At 55.0% G+C, this 15437-nt stretch overlaps 1 protein-coding gene across 3 annotated transcripts in view; it reads right to left on the bottom strand.

Moving 5' to 3' along the window:
* Positions 1-15437, bottom strand: part of ANKRD11 (ankyrin repeat domain containing 11) — a 128773-nt gene that overhangs the window by 10901 nt on the left and 102435 nt on the right. For all 3 annotated transcript variants that reach the window (XM_058846347.1, XM_058846348.1, XM_058846349.1), the window contains exons 4-8: positions 14473-14611; positions 4545-4715; positions 3259-3462; positions 1118-1260; positions 306-453 (exon numbers count right to left, since the gene is read on the bottom strand). In XM_058846347.1, the coding sequence (XP_058702330.1) occupies positions 306-453; positions 1118-1260; positions 3259-3462; positions 4545-4715; positions 14473-14611 (805 nt within the window). The remainder of the gene's footprint in view (positions 1-305; positions 454-1117; positions 1261-3258; positions 3463-4544; positions 4716-14472; positions 14612-15437) is intronic.

Raw genomic sequence — 15437 nt, forward strand, 5'->3', positions numbered from 1 at the left:
AGGGCAAACCTCGTCCTCTCCACTGGAATGACCCACCTTCCAAAGGTAAGACATCCATTTACCTGCAACTGGCTTGCAATCCTACATCCCAACTGCACCAGGGAAGTGATCTCAATGCTGGCTTCCAGGGCAAACAGCCCCCCAAACTAAAGCTGGTGGTTATGTTTGTCTGAATTTGGGCTACAGCTATGGGTGGGCTCCTGCCCACAGCAGCATCTGACCAGAGTCTAACTTCGCTGTCCTCTTAAGGTCTCTGTGTTAGCTGCAGGCCACAGCTGTCACTGCCACAGAAAGGCCAGTCTCACCTGTGGAGCTCTCCTCGCTGGAGGGGTACGTGGTCTTCCCCAGGAGCAGGTTCACCATGGTGGGAGAATTCGCTACTTTTAAAGGTGTCTCGCCCTTCCTGTTGCTTTGATGAGGATTCCCTCCATAATGCAACAACAATTTCACCACCTGAAAAGAGAAACTGAGGCTTGAAGATGCTCAGAATGTTTTGATTCCAGAGGTTTTTTTGCATGATTTTCATACATAACTAAAAGAGTCCTGTCTTCAGGACATGCCTTGTGGTACTAACATAAGGGAGAAGCCCCAGCAACATTCCCAGGGAAGTGGTGGAATCACCATGCCTGGAAGCGTTCAAAAAACATTCAGGGACAGGGTTTAGTGCTGCACTGGCAGCATCAGGTTAATGGTTGGGCTCGATGATTGTGGAGGTCTTTCCCAACCCTAATGATCCTGGGCAGGAAAGAAGGGGGAAGAACAAAGCCCCAAATCATACTCCTGTCCCAATTCCAGAAGAATGAACTATCCCCTGTGCACCAGCTAAAACACTCAACAGCCCTGAGACAGGGAAATTCACACAATCAGGGAATAACTTAGGCTGGAAGGGACCTTCAAGCCCATCCCATGTCACCCCCTGCCACGGACAAGGACACCTTCCACTAACCCAAGCTGCTCCAAGCCCTGTCCAGCCTGGCCTTGAACACAAATTCCTGCCCGCTCCATGGGAAATGAGACAAAAATACCCAGAATCTCTGTGTTTTCACAGTGGGCTGCTCGAAGCACAAGTTTCCAGAAGAGCCATTTAAAGCACAGCAGTGAATCCCAGCACCCCGACCTTGAAGTGGCCGTTGTTGGCCGCGTCGTGCAGGGGGGTGTCATCGTCCAGCCCCTTGGTGTTCACCTCGGCGCCCGCCGCCAGCAGCTGCTTGGCCACGTCGTAGTAGCCCCGGTTGCAGGCCTCGTGCAGCGCCGTCCAGCCTGCAAGGACAGGGACACTCAGGACACGGCTTTCCCGGTGACACTGGGACACAGGGAAAGCCTGCAGGCTCAGCGTGCTCAGGGCTGTGAGCTCTGATGGCTGAGCTGTTTGCCCCGATCCCCAGGAAGGATCCTGTGGCTCTGGCCTGCTACTCCTGCCAGGCAGACATAGAAACAACCCCACTTCTCCCTCTGGTCATACCATGTGCTACAGTCAGAGCATCTGCCAGGCCTGACAGCCCCTGGAAATGGAAAGTTTTATATGGGAAATGAGGAGAATTGCTGATGTCATGTGAAAGGCAGGTCTTAAATCCGTTCCCCTTTATACCATCATAAAATGGTTTGGCTTGGAAGGGATCTTACAGCTCATCCAGTCCCCCTCCCAGCCATGGGCAGGGACTCCTTCCACTATCCCAGGTTGCTCCAAGTCCCCTCCAATCTGGCCTTCAATGCTTCCAGCAATGGGGCAGCCACAGCTTCTCTGAGCAGCCTGTGCCAGGGCCTCCCCACCCTCACAGGGAAGAACTTCTTCCCAATATCCCATCTAGCCCTCTCCTCTGTCAGCTTAAGGCCATTCCCTCTTGTTCTGCCACTCCATGATCCTGTGAAACAACCCCCTCCAGCCCTGTCTCAAGCTCCTTTAGGTTTGGCTTTAGGTTCCAATCCCTCTGTAAGGGAAACCCTGGTGCCCAGACCAGGTTTGAGCTCAGAGCTGCAGAAAGGGCTCGAGACAGCCCCACACAGATTTTCTGTGTGCTCTCCAAACACAGCAACACCAGCCTGGGCTCGGGGGGAAACCAAACAGCAACGTCTCCACAGTAACGGCGGCTCCAGCACTCAAACAAATCTCTGAAGAGCACAGAACAAAATATTTTATCGTGTTCAAACAGACTATTTTTAAGCAGAGCCTGTTTTGAAGTTTCCCAGCGCGGCTGCTCCGGTGTTTTGCTGATAGCGCCGTGGGAGCGTGTTCCGTTACCTTCACTTGGAGCCTTTGGAGGGGGCACCTGTGCCCGGAATTAATCACAACTGATACTTCAGTCTGGCACTGGGATTAATCATACGGGTGGAGGAACAGCCACAGTTATTTATAGCCCCAAAATCATGAGAAGAGAACAGCAAAGAGCAAAGTCAAGCTCTTGGACGTGCTGGAGAGAGGCTGATCCAGCCCCACCAAACGGCACCTTCATCACCTCTTCACCAGCATCCCATGGCTGCCTCCTCCTGCCAGGACTCAGGGCTGCTCCCATCTCATCCCACCCTAAGCAGGAGCTTGGCAGCACTGCTGAGGAGGAGGAGGTGGAGGTGGTACTACTCCTGAGCTGAGGGTCAGGATGGTCAACAACTCCTCCAACTTGGGAGCCTAACCTTGCCCTTCACATTCCCTCCCCATCAGCAGCACCCCCACATTCAGTCCTTAAAAACAACTCCCAGAATTTCACAGGCATCAGCCCCCCAACTCCAGAGTGATGACTTCACAAACCCACTCTCAGCAGTATTTCTGTACACATTATTCCTTCTATTTTAAGTAAAAACAGAGCTAAACCAGCCCACCTCCCTTTGCAAGTCCCCCTCCAGACTTCCAACACAGCAACCCCATGGAAGGGCAGATGGAAATGGTCTGGAGTGGTGTGGTCAGTTTTGGTGTGCGGAGCTACAACAGCTCCAGGGATTCTCTGGATCCTTCCCAGGCCAGCTTCACCACCTCAAGCAGACTGCACAGCCTGGGAATTCTGCTCCCAAGCTCCATCAAAAAAACTGATGCTTTGGGGGGATTTTTTATGTGGCTTCTTGTTCTTGTTTTGCTTTTTTGTTTTTTTTTCTAAAGGGCAAAAAGACTTTTTCGTCTTCAAAGAGCAAAATCACAATTTTTAGCAAATCCCCTCTTTCCAAGGCGCAACCCATGTTAGAAACAAACTACTTTTTCTGCTGAGAATCCTTCTTGGAGGTGAAACATGCAACCAGGTGGGAAAAAAGTTGGGATTCCTGGGCTGTTACCTGCAAAGTCCTTCACATTGACATCTGCACCCTCGATGATGAGCTCCTTGATGCGCCGGGCGTCCCCGCGGATGGCAGCGCGATGCAGCCGAGTCTCTCCTCGCTCGTTTCTCTTATTTACTTTATCTTTGGTTTTGGAGGCAGAGTTGGGAGTTCCCTTCTGACAAACTGTAGACTGAGAGGGATGCTTTGGTGTTGTGTCAACTGCAGGGAGGAGAGAAACAGCGTCAGGAGCTGCCATTCCACGGAACTCCTAAAGCCCTTAGAGGGAGCTCGTGCATCACGTTTCCACTCGGCTCTTCCCAAAATATTCACCACAAGGCAGCAAGAGGCAACCCAAGCTCTGGAGTGGATGTGAACAGAGCAGCCTGTGTGTGTCCCACGGAGATGGGAATCACGGGCTGCCAGACCCACTGGAGAGCTGCAGTCCTGGCAAACCCTGTGGGCAATCCCGTGATCCGGGAGCAGACAATGCAGCTCCTTACCCTCAAACCTCAATTCCCGAGGGAAGCAGCCTTTTACCAAGCACATGTGAGGTCTGACGGCCTTGGGAGGAGACTGCATTTCCTGGGAGAACACTGGAATGCTCTGCAGCTTTTTCCCTTTTATTTCTCCCCAATAACAGCAACATAAGCAGCGAGTCTGGTGGTTTTTTGGCTAAAAGCTGCAGTGTTGTGTGTAGGATGCGGATGTGAGCACATGAATAGCACAGAGCCTCCAAAAACTGGGGGGAGGGCACGTTTGCAACAGATAAAAATTACTAGAACACAAAATCCGTGGTAAACACATTCCAGCTGCTCCACACCTCAAGTTACAGCTGTGGTGATTACACATCTTATCCCCTTCCAAGAGAAGAAACATTAAAAACATACAATATTTTGTCTTTATTTACAATCCTCCTTTACTGAGATAGCCTGAGAGGCCAGTGGGAAACACAAAGCTGAGGTGGAGGAGGCTCCCACGGAACCAAAGCTCCAGCTGAGCAGCCAGGGCGGGCTGGACTGGGGCTGGATTGGGCTCGAGGGACACTGGGAAAGGGAAGGGCAGCCAGAGCCACATGTGGATCCCAGTGACACCATACCTGGAGTCACCTGCAGAGCCCTGTGGGAGCAGTGAGACCCCCCAGGGCCCCCCTGCACCATGCCTGGGGTGGCAGCTCAGCCCTGCTGCTGTACCTGAACCTCTGCTGACCCCGGGAGCCGGGAATTCCGGACATTTGGGATCCCCTCGCTGCAGCTCCCACCTGGTCTGCCCACCCTTGGGAACAAACTCCTCCCCAGTCTCACCTGGGCTGTTTGCAGACTCTTCTGCTGTCATCTGCATGAGGAGAGCGACTTGCTGGCGCTCGGAGAGCGGGTACCCTGCGCGGATCCCCGAGAGGCCCATGCCGAAGAGCAGGCCAGGCTTCCTGGTGGCAGGCTCCTTTTTAATCCTCTTCCGCTCGGGACCCTGCTTCTCTGTGGGACAAGGACACAGGGACACAAGCCATGAGTGTCACTGGAGCCATGGTCCTGTCTGGGCACGGGACTGACAGCTCTGGAAAGCCTGTGCTGAGTGATGGATCCCCGTGGTGATGGATGGATCCCTGCACTGGGAGCACTGGCACCTGGAGCAGCCACCCAAGCTCACAGGCTGAGGGTGCAGCTGGGACATGCCCTGCTCCTCCAACAGCCTCCCATTCTCCTCCACCACCCAAGAGCAGCATAGGACAGAGGGAACAGACCCTTTGAGGGGCCACAGCTGGTGCTGCAGCTCCCATCCTGCTCTAGGAGCCTCCAGGATTGCCTGGAGGAGCCCACTCAGACTGACACCATCACAGCACAGACCCAGCTGGAGGCACTGAACAGCATCAGCAAAGAGAGAAAGATAACAGGCTGACAGCTCAGGAATGTGGCCATCACACCCATCATCATCATCATCAAAACAGGGAGGCTGCAGCCAAACAGGTGTGGGGAGCACCAGCTTGGTCCTCTCCTCCCAAAGTGGCTGCTCCCACCTAGCCCACAGCACCCACCTGCTCTCAGGTCTTCTGCAACCCTCTAAAAAAATCCCAAATAAACACAAGGGGAAGAAGCCCCAGAAGTGCTTGGCTTGTCATCCCAAATCCCAACCTGACACTTGGTCTCCTAAATCATCCAGCTGTAAAGGCAGCTCCTGAGAGACCAAGAGCAACCACCCCAAACCACAGTCACACAACCATGGGATGGCTGGGTGGGAAGGAACCTCGAAGCTCATCCAGTCCCACCCCCATGGGCAGGGACACCTTCCACTATCCCGGGTAGCTCCAAGCCCTGTCCAACCCGGCCTTGGACACTTTCAGGGATGGAGCAGCTTCACTGGACAACCTGAAGGTGCCTCAGTACCTTCACCATAACAGAGAGCAGCAATCCTGCAGCCTCTCCCAGCTCTGTCACGCTCCATGTGGGTCAGGGGCACGCGGCCAGCGGGACGGAGCCTGCGGTGCCTCCGCACAAAGTCCAGCGGGTCAGGTGGAACCGCCAAGGGACGGGGTCACACGCGGCCACCAGACTGTGCACCAGGGCACAGATTTCTTCCTTCACCCACCAAACTGCAGCCCAGCAAAGGGCTCGGGCAGACGAGGGCAGCAGCGTGTGGGGACGTTCCGTGCCTGCCGCTCGCAGCTCCGCACCTGAGGACAGCCGGATCCAGAAACCTTCTCTGGGCACAGTGCACAGAGCTGCCAACCTCTGCTGCTCAGGGCCCACCTGGAGCAGGTGATTTCCATCCAACCCTGCTCCCAGGATCCTGTACATTTAAGAAAGAACTGTTCCAGGGAACCAGAGAGCAATGGCCACCCCTCTTCAAAGTGCTCTGCTCATTGCCCAGAGCAGCTGGGGCTGCCCCATGATCCCTGGCAGTGCCCAAGGCCAGGCTGGACTGGGCTTGGAGCAGCCTGGGATAGTGGGAGGTGTCCCTGCCCATGACAGGGGTGGAATAGATGAGCTTTAAGGTTCTCCCAACACAAACCATTCCATGATTCTATGAAATGCAAGCCCTGGAAACACGTCTGCATTGAAAGCGAATCCCAGTCTACTCTGAAACCACATTTTGGTCATCCTGGCAGCTGTAACAGAGCTGGAAGATGAAATCAGATCCCAGGACAGTTTTTTAATGGCTTAAAATAAAATTAAATCCAGTGTGCTTACGGGAAGACAACTTTGTCGGGGTGGCTCCAGGAGCCACGCTGCTGCACTGTGTCTCCTGCCAGGGGACACAAGGACACCTGATCCATGTGTGCAGCACCTCCCTGGTCCTCCTGAGACTCTGAGCTGCTGCTCCAAGCTGCTTAAACCCTGCTCAGCCAGGCCTGGCTTCCCCCAGCCTTGGTCACATCCAGCCATGCCCCAAAGCCAGGCATGAAGACGCTCAAGGGGTCACATCTTGGCTGGTGCCACCAAGCAGAGTCCCTGAAGCACATGATGCCCAGGCCTGCTCTGCACGTACGGAGCCACAATTAGAATGGGAACATTTTCATTAATATCCCTTGGCTGCTGCAGGTTGTCAGCACGAGCCTGGGATTTGCAGAAATTGATTATCAAGTTCAAAACGAAACCCCCTAAACTCCTATTCATTCTGCAGTTGCAGAAATTTCCTCCTCCACAGAACATTTAACATTACAAAGCATGTGATCAACAAGATAAAAATAAATTGGAAAGCGGCTGCCGCGTTCTCGCTCGCTATGGGGAGGCAGCCGAGGACTCGGGCTCGTGCTTCCTGCTGGGAAGGGCTCAAGGCCAGCTGGATGGGACCTGGAGCAACCTGGTGTGACAACCTACCCTAAAGGTCCAGTGGAAGGTGCACCTGCCCATGGTAAGGGTTGGAGATGAGCTTTAAGCTCAATTCCAACCCAAACCATTCCGTGATTCCATGGCTCCAGTGCTGGCACCCCGGTGTGGGCAGCGTGGCAGCCCCTGGCTCCCTGCACAGCACAATCCTCAGGTAATGTGGAGGGACCACAAAAGGAAGATCCTTAATTGTGTCTGAAACATAAGCAGAGGATGGAGACAGAGCTGCTCCCATCATCATCCACCTCCCATGCTGAGCCTCAGCAGGGTGAGAGCCCTGCCTGGTGCTGTGGTGGCTCTCCCAGCCCTGGCTGGTCCCAGGCTCACAGAGCTGCATGTGTGTTATTCCAGACCAGAGGATTTTACTCAGATTTGCAGCAGATTTAAAGGTGTCCCTGCACAGAGATCTCAGCTCTCCTGCTGGCTGCTCCTGTGCCTCCAATTAACCACACCTCTGGAGCACCTTGCAGCAGCAGCATGGAGCGACTCATGGAGAGAAACTCTCCCAGTGTTACCCACCTCAACTGACAGAAAAAAACCTTATTTGACACTAAAACCCCTTCAGCAAGCACAAACCCCAGAGATAGGGGGGGTGTGCAGGCAGGGAGCCCTCGGTGCCAGCAGGACCGTGCACACAGATCCCAGTGGGAGGAGGACCACGGCAGCCCACGGATGCTCCATGAGCCCGGGATGAGCCACACCTCCATGCAGCTATTTTTAAAGCAGCTTGTTTGCTGCTTGCTTCAGCCCTTCTGCAAACCTCCTGAGCATCAGCCCTGGTTTAATTCGGGGATCCTGCTCGGCTCTTCCCTCACGCTGACGCCAGCAGGAACCGCGTGCGCAGGCTTAAAGGGGAAAGCAGGAGCTGAGCCGGGAACTGCTCCTGCCTTTCCTCACGCCGAGCCCGAGAGGCTGCAAAGGCCGAGCAGGAGCACATTCCCAGGACAAAGGGGCTTCAGCATCAGCTTCAGGGTGGTTCTCGTGCCCACACGAGACTCCGAGCAGCGCAGCAATGGGGAGCACAAATCCAGAGCTGCTGGAAGCGCCTCGGCAGCTCCATAGGGATCCCAGGGCAGATTGAGAGGGATTCAGCGCTGCTGGGCCGGCTCTGTGTGCAGACACAGGCTGAGCCCAGCCCCAGCTGAAATGGAGAGGAGCAGGAGGAGAGCAGGGCGGCGCTGGAAAACCTCTCGGAGGTTTGTCCAACGCACGGTGAGGCGCTGGCAGGTGGTGGGGACGCCGGAGCTGCGCGGCTCCCCGCTCCCCACGCACACCCTGTAATGCAGAAAGCATCTGCTCCCACTGCTGGGCATGACAGCACAGGCACGGAAGGTGGAACCCTGAGGAAAAATACCGTTCCCAAAGCAGCGGCTCGTGCCCCACGGCTCGGCCGCACCGAGCGCCGGCTCAGCGGCCAGAGGGGCTTCGCGAGCGCTGCCGTGCCGAGCCAGCACGACCAGGAGATCAATAGGAATAAATTAGAGCGGCACAGACAGCAACAGAGACTGCACTGCACCCCCGGGAGAGCAGGCGGGCTGCGCTCCCCCCAGCCCGGCCCAGCCTGCGTAAGAGTGACTCATTCCTGCTGCAGAACTTGGAGGGCATAAAACCTTTCGGAGCATGTCGGCTCAAAGCAGCGGAGAGCAGGTCCAGCCCGGCACCGCGGCCTGAGGATGCGCTGCCAGGCTCACAGGGCACCTGCAGTGTGGGGCCGTGACTCTGGAGGTGAAAGGCTGACGGTCCCACCACGAGCCGAGGCTCTGGGGCACTCCAGAACAGAAGGACAAGCAGGCGGAGGGGAAGGCTGAAGGTGGCAGGAGCGGCATGGAATGGGAAGCAGCACCACGGCACAGGTGGACAAACAAGACAGGGCAGCAGGACAGGCCAGAGCACTCGGTGGTGAAGAGCTCAGAGGAGGGGGAGCAGGAAACCCCTGGAATGCAGAGGAACACGGCTCAGGCTGGGGGTACACTGGCACCAGGAGCCAACAGACCAGGGGCACAGCCAGGAGGTGCTTTGCCTTATCAACCTAGTGCCAAAAAGGAAAACAAGAGGAAAAGCAAGGTCTGCCTTGACAGAAGGCACCCTGAGTTGTTCCCATAGCGTGAGGAGATCATTCCCACCTGAAGGATGGAGGACCAGAGCCAGAGCCTCATCCCACACTGCTGGAAAGGGTGATGGAGACCTTGGCTGCAAGTCAGGAGCGGAGAAAAGGTGCCAGCAGGAGGAACAAGCCCCTTTATAACCATGTCAGGTCACTGTGTGCAGCTGAGCCCACCATCCCCAGTGCTCAGCTGGGCTCCCTGGGGATGAAGATCTGCAAGGCCCAACCCCAATGGCTGCAGTATTTTAAAATGTAATTTGACTAGAGAGGTTTAATGCCGTGTGACAGCCTGAAGTCCAAATCCAGGTGTTCTCCCTACACTTGTAGGCCAGACCCCACAGCTGTGCCCTGATGTGTAAAAGCAGCTCCTTCCCAGAGTGGCCACTGGCTCCCAACATGCTGTGAGAGGAACCCAGAGGCTTCATCACAAACAACAATCTCCATGTTAAAAGTGAGTTATTCAGAGCAAAACCAATTTTGAAGTCCAGACCGTTCATTTCCCACGAAATAGAAAGAGCTGGAGGAGGGAGGACGGGGGAGGAAGGCTCTGGCCAGCCCTCCCCTCCCGGAGCTGGGGCCAGGACACTCTGCAGACAGCGCTGATAAAAGCTCTTGTATTAAGGAAAAAGCCATCATTGATAGATTTTTGGTTCACAGAGACACAGCACACTGCAACCTCTCCCTCTGCATGTTAAGGAGGTGATGAGGGGGGAGGAGGGAGATTTATGGCAGCTCCCGTCATAAAACGACCTGGTTTTCTGCGCAGCCCTTCCCAGATGGCTGCTGCACACGGGGAGTTTCTCAGGGTGATCTGAAGGCTGGTGTGTGCCAGGATCTCCACACTGTACCGGCATTATGGAGCCCAGCTAGGAAGGGAGAAGCTCTCACATTCACTCTCTCCCTGGTTGCTAGGTGAGAACAGTTTCTTACTATTTTAGTAAAAGGATTGAAATGACAGAAGCAAAGAAAGCCCTGCTGCAGCGCGGCCCCTCCGAGCCCCCAGCTGCACACACCGGAGCGCAGCCGGGCTCAGGGAACGGCACCAGCACCACTGTGGGATGCAGATGCCTTTTTTAATAAGCCAGCAATTTGCTTCTCACGGATTCCCTCGCCAGCCTTGCCGACTTGGGACTAACGAGCCCGTTCCCATGCCGTGCCGCTCCAAACGCTCCAGCATTAGGCAAGCAGCAGCCGGCTCTGGGAGAGGATGGTTTGGGTCAGCTGATTCATCAAGCATTTTCTAACCTACTAATTAGCGTCACGTAACAACCTCGGGGGATTAGAGAGAAGGAGTTTGAAGCTCCAAGGCCAGTTCCTGCCAACCATATTCAGGCTGGCCCTCGTCCACCACAGCACCTCTCTGGCTGGCCACAAGTCCCCGGGATCAGCCCTGGGCACCAGGAGAGCCCTTGGAGCCCAGAAAGGTTGATATGCACAGACCAGCTTGGAGAACTGGTGGGGGTTTCTCTCTCCCTTACTCCTCCAAGAGCACTCAGGGAAGGAGATGGACACAGAGGAAGAGAGCTGGACAAAGAGGAGGGGACTGGAAGACATGGGGAGGGAGTTGGGTGCGCAGGGAGGGAGCAGGACCCCAGGGAGGCAGTGGGACCCCAGGGAGAGCAGGGCCCCAACACTGCTGGGGACCACCAGCTTTGACCCAGCCTCGCTCAGGCCTTCCCAGCTCCCAGGGAGAGCTGTCAGAGGCCAAAATTATCTCAGCATGCTGCCAGATTTGTATGGAGCCCCAACTCTCCCTGCTGATGACTAAAGGCCTGGAAACAACAGCTGCACCTCAAGCCAAGGGACTCAAGTGCCAGCGTGACGTCCAGCTAAGGAAACCATCCGCAGGAGGAGAGGGCACACGGAATTCTGCGCTCCGTGCGCCTCACAGCTGCTCCCCAGCAGCGCTACCTGCCCCACTCTGCAGAGAGGGAGCTGCTGGTGCTGATCCATCCCGTCCCAGCCCGAGGCAGGTGGGGAGAGCCCGGCCCCACGCCGGCAGTCTGGTGCCGTTGAGTCAGCCGTGACTCAGCTCGGCGCCGCAGCCACGGCACCGCTGCGCCAGCTGCCCGTGCCCACCTCTCCTGCCAGGTGCCTTCCCAGCAGGACCGCTCCCCTCTCCCTGCTGCTCGCTCTCTGTGTGTTTGTTAATACCACAATTATCCAATATTCCTGGGTCTGAAGCCCCCTCCCGGAGCGGCACACGGCCGAGGAGCCGCGCGGAGCCTCGCGCGCTGCTGGAATTGCTGGGAGAAAAGCTGGCTGTGCTCGTTTGGAGGCTGCCAGGCAGCACGTAGGCTCTGGGCAGCGCCTGTGGATGTGGGGAGATGCCACATGAGGGAAGGAGAAGGAAGAAGGAGAAGTCTGAGGCACAGAGATGCTGCTCCCACAGTGCTGGAGCTGTAACATGCACAGTCTGGAGGCTCATGGCTCAATGCCTTTTTTTTTTTTTTTTTTTTTTTTCCTAAAGACAGTTTATTTAGTTAACTCTGAGGAACCCAAGAGCCAGAATTGTTGCTCTAGAAACCATTTTGAGAAAGATTATTTTAAAAGATTTAGCTCTGAACCAACTGTACCAAACCTGGCTCAGCAAAGTGCTGGCCAGTAGTGCCTCTGGGAGCCCACACCACAGAATCCCGCAATGGTTTAGGAGGGAAGGGACCTTAAAGTTCATTTTGTCTCATCCCCTGTCACGGTGGGGTCACCTTCCACTGTCCCAGAGTGCTCCAAACCTTGTCCAACCTGGCCTTGGACACATCCATGGATGGGGAAACCACAGATTCTCCAGGCACCTCTGCTAGGGCCTCCCCACCCTCACAGGAAGGAATTCCTTCCCAACATCCATCTGCCCCCCACCCATCCTGCAGCACCAGCTGCTGCCCCACACCTGGCCAGGGAGGGTTTTGCTGCCCTTCCACGGGAGACAAACCCACCTCTGATGTTTCTCACCCCACATATGGAGCCCCTACGTCAAGGCTGAGCCAGAGCCATCCGGGGAAAAAAGCAACACACACCGTGCTAAGGAAAATGAGTCACTGAACACATCAGGATGAGGATCCACGCTATTGTTTAAACACTTGAAAAGGAGAAAAATACCCCACTAGAGGCAAAGAGAGAGCTCTGCTAGCTCCCACGTCCCTACAGCTGAATTCCACGTGGCTGTGGAACATCCTGGCACACCCCCTCATGCACACCCAGCAGCCCATGGACACAGCCTGGGAAGCAGGACCACGTTACATAAACCACCCAGGGTCAGCCAGCAGCGATGGTGCAATCCCGCTTCTCTGAGGGCTGGGAGCAAAGCTGAGGAGCAGAACAAGCAGCAGCAGCAGCCTCCCCCTCCTGCAGGAACACGGGGTGGGTGCACAGCAGCCTTTGCTCCAGACAAAAGCCTGTCCCACGTGTCACACCTGTGTCCTCAGCCAGGTGCCACCGATGGCACAGACTTGGGGGGACCCCTCCACCCCAGAACGTGCAGCTTCTGAGCACCACAAACACGTCTGTACCTGCCTCCACCTCCAGCCAGGCCAAGGACCAGACAGGCTTGAAACAGCCACACTGGGGTGGTGCAAGAGCAGAGCAAGGTGCCAGGAAGCCTTTTCCTATCACTAAGTCTTTTCCCATCTCCAGCAGCTGATTCCTGGAGTAAAGGATGTCAGGGAAGACAAACAGGCTCCTGCTAAGCACCGGTCTGACCGTGCACATTGACCTGCAGCTCCCTGCTGGGATCTCCAGCCCAGAGTCACTTCCTCCCCAGTCCCCACCAAACAGGTTGTTGAGACTCGCCTGCACCTCCCATACACCTTGCCAGAGTTTGTCTTTAAATGGGTCTCTGCGTGCCATGAGCCCCTCCAGGTCTCCTCTGGGGCTGCTGCTACCCCTCAGCTCACCCACTTCCTCAGGAAGGATGAGCCCTGGAGAGGAAGGGGAAGAGCTCTGCAGAGGAAGGAGAAGATGAGATAAGAGTCACACGGCTGCAGAAAGCACAGGGGTAATGGGGGAGCCCCTGAGCAAGGGAATCTCATGGGCTGCTGCTCTCACTCAGCAGCCACAGCCTCTCCCAGCAGCTCTCTCTGCTCTCCTCTGCATTTGGTTTCCTTCTGGCTGCTGCCAGTGCAAACATTTCCAACATCTCTGTGGCCAGAGAGAGACTGGAGCCCTGGGAAAAGCAGATCCCTGTCGTGACGTTCCAGCTGTCACGAGGGTCAGACAGCCCTGCAGCGAGTTTGGGCTTCAGCTCTCAACCCCGTACTGAACATGGCACAAACACCCTTGACAAAGAGCAGCTCCAGCTCTGCTTCATCAGCTTTGCCTGGCCCCAGCCACCCCCACAAGGTGACACCCCAAGGGACACACCACAGCAACCCCAAACCTTGCAATCAGCCAACATGTTTAAGAGAATTAATGAGCGTCTGGAAACTTTCTCCCCAGCCAGGGAGTTCAGGAACACAAACCCATGGGAACACTGGACACGTCTCTGCCGAGTGTCCTGCCTGTGGAACAGCTCTCCCTGCTGCAGGGACACTCCTGGCCCTTCCAGATCTGCCCTCCTGAAGCAGAGGAGACACATCCCACATCAGGCCACCTCCCAGGCTCCCCACAGAGCACCACCCAGTACAGCCCTTGTACCATTTCCAAGCACATTCCCAATTTTTAACCTGTTTTATCTCTTTACATAATCACTGAGCTTTACCTGACCAGAACAGTTTCCAAATGCAGATTTCCTAGGAATGTACAGCAAGGACCCACACAAACCCCTGTCCAGAATTCCACAGCTCAGCCCCTTACAACCAAAAAAGACCATTTTCTCCATGCCAAAACTTTGTGACAGCACTTCCCAGTTGCTAACAAATCCAACAGCCCATCCAGGAGCCTCATGCACCAGCCACTCTCCTGCTACAAGACTGACCTGCTTGACCAGATTCTACTTGCTGATTTTCCTTTAAAGACTACTGAGCTTTACTCCCTTGTTTTCCAGATTCTCACATGCAGCTCTCCACAGCCTGTCCCAGCCACAGTTCCTGAACTGGGATAGTTAGAAACAAGGAGAACAGGCAAGACCTGAAGGAAGGGAGTCTCTTCACACAGCCATGGCTTGGTCCACCTGAAAACATCACTAAGAAGAGATGTGCACATGTGGAGCAGAGCAGTTATCCAGCCCCTTGTCCACGTGCTTCTTCCTTCAATTAAGGAATACAGGGAGTTTGATACACTTCCACATGGATTGGCTGCACACTGGACCCTGTGTGCTCCCCAGCAGCCCCAACAGCCAGGGTTTGAGGGTGGAATGTGACATTTCTGTACCTGTATCCGAGTCTTTTTGATCTCCATTTGTTCCGACAGTGAAAGGCAGCTTGCGTTTGGTCGCTCGCTCTTTCACCTCTTTGCCGCCATCACTCCGGTCCAACTTTGGAGTCTTGGTTAGAGAAACTTTATCTTTATCCTGGAAAAAAAACAGAGACCAAGGTCAACAAGAGCCTTCTCCAGACTGTGCTCACCTGATTCCCCATATCCTGCACTGGCCTCATACAAAATCCCTTCCCTTTCTGCTGTGGATTTTCAGCATCAGGGTTTGCCAACGCAGCCTCCACCAAGATACAAAGCTCTACCACCACCAGAGAAGAGCCAGGCCAATCAAGGCTGCTGTGTGGTGCCAAATTCCAACCAATTCATGTGAAAATGAAGCCAACACTTTTCATGAGGCTGAGGATGCACCCAGCTTCGGGCACTGAGGGAAGGCAGGCTGGGATGGAGGAATCTGAGGATTTCCAAATGCAGCCACACCACAAGAACCATTCCTGCTTTGTATCAGTCCTGCTTGTTTGGGCTGGTTTGGATTTTAATGTGAAACAGAAATTCTGCAAACTGCTCAAAAGCAGGGAGAGATTTTGAATGAACATTCCAAGCAAAAATTACAGATACTGAGACAGGTGAGATTTTTCACATGACCGAGGGAGAGCTGGCTCCCAACTCAAACTCCAGGAGTCCAGTGTGCTGGGAATGCACAGCCCGAGGTCACGCCCTGTGTTTTTGCATGTGAGGACCAGGATTATTTTCAGTGAGCAGTCCTGGACTGACCACTATGCCCCTGCCTGAACAACAAGGGCAGCACAAGCGCCTTTGTCACAGATCTGATTTCAACAACCCAGCAAAACCCAGACTCTGCGCTTCGGAGGCAGAGTGAGATTAAACACAAGAACCTCAGTACACGGAATCATGCCAGAGAGTGGCTGGAAGCTCAGAGGAGCCAACCTAAGAGCATTCCCTTG

Source organism: Poecile atricapillus, chromosome 10, assembly GCF_030490865.1.
Source record: "Poecile atricapillus isolate bPoeAtr1 chromosome 10, bPoeAtr1.hap1, whole genome shotgun sequence".
Classification (NCBI taxonomy): Eukaryota; Metazoa; Chordata; class Aves; order Passeriformes; family Paridae; genus Poecile; species Poecile atricapillus.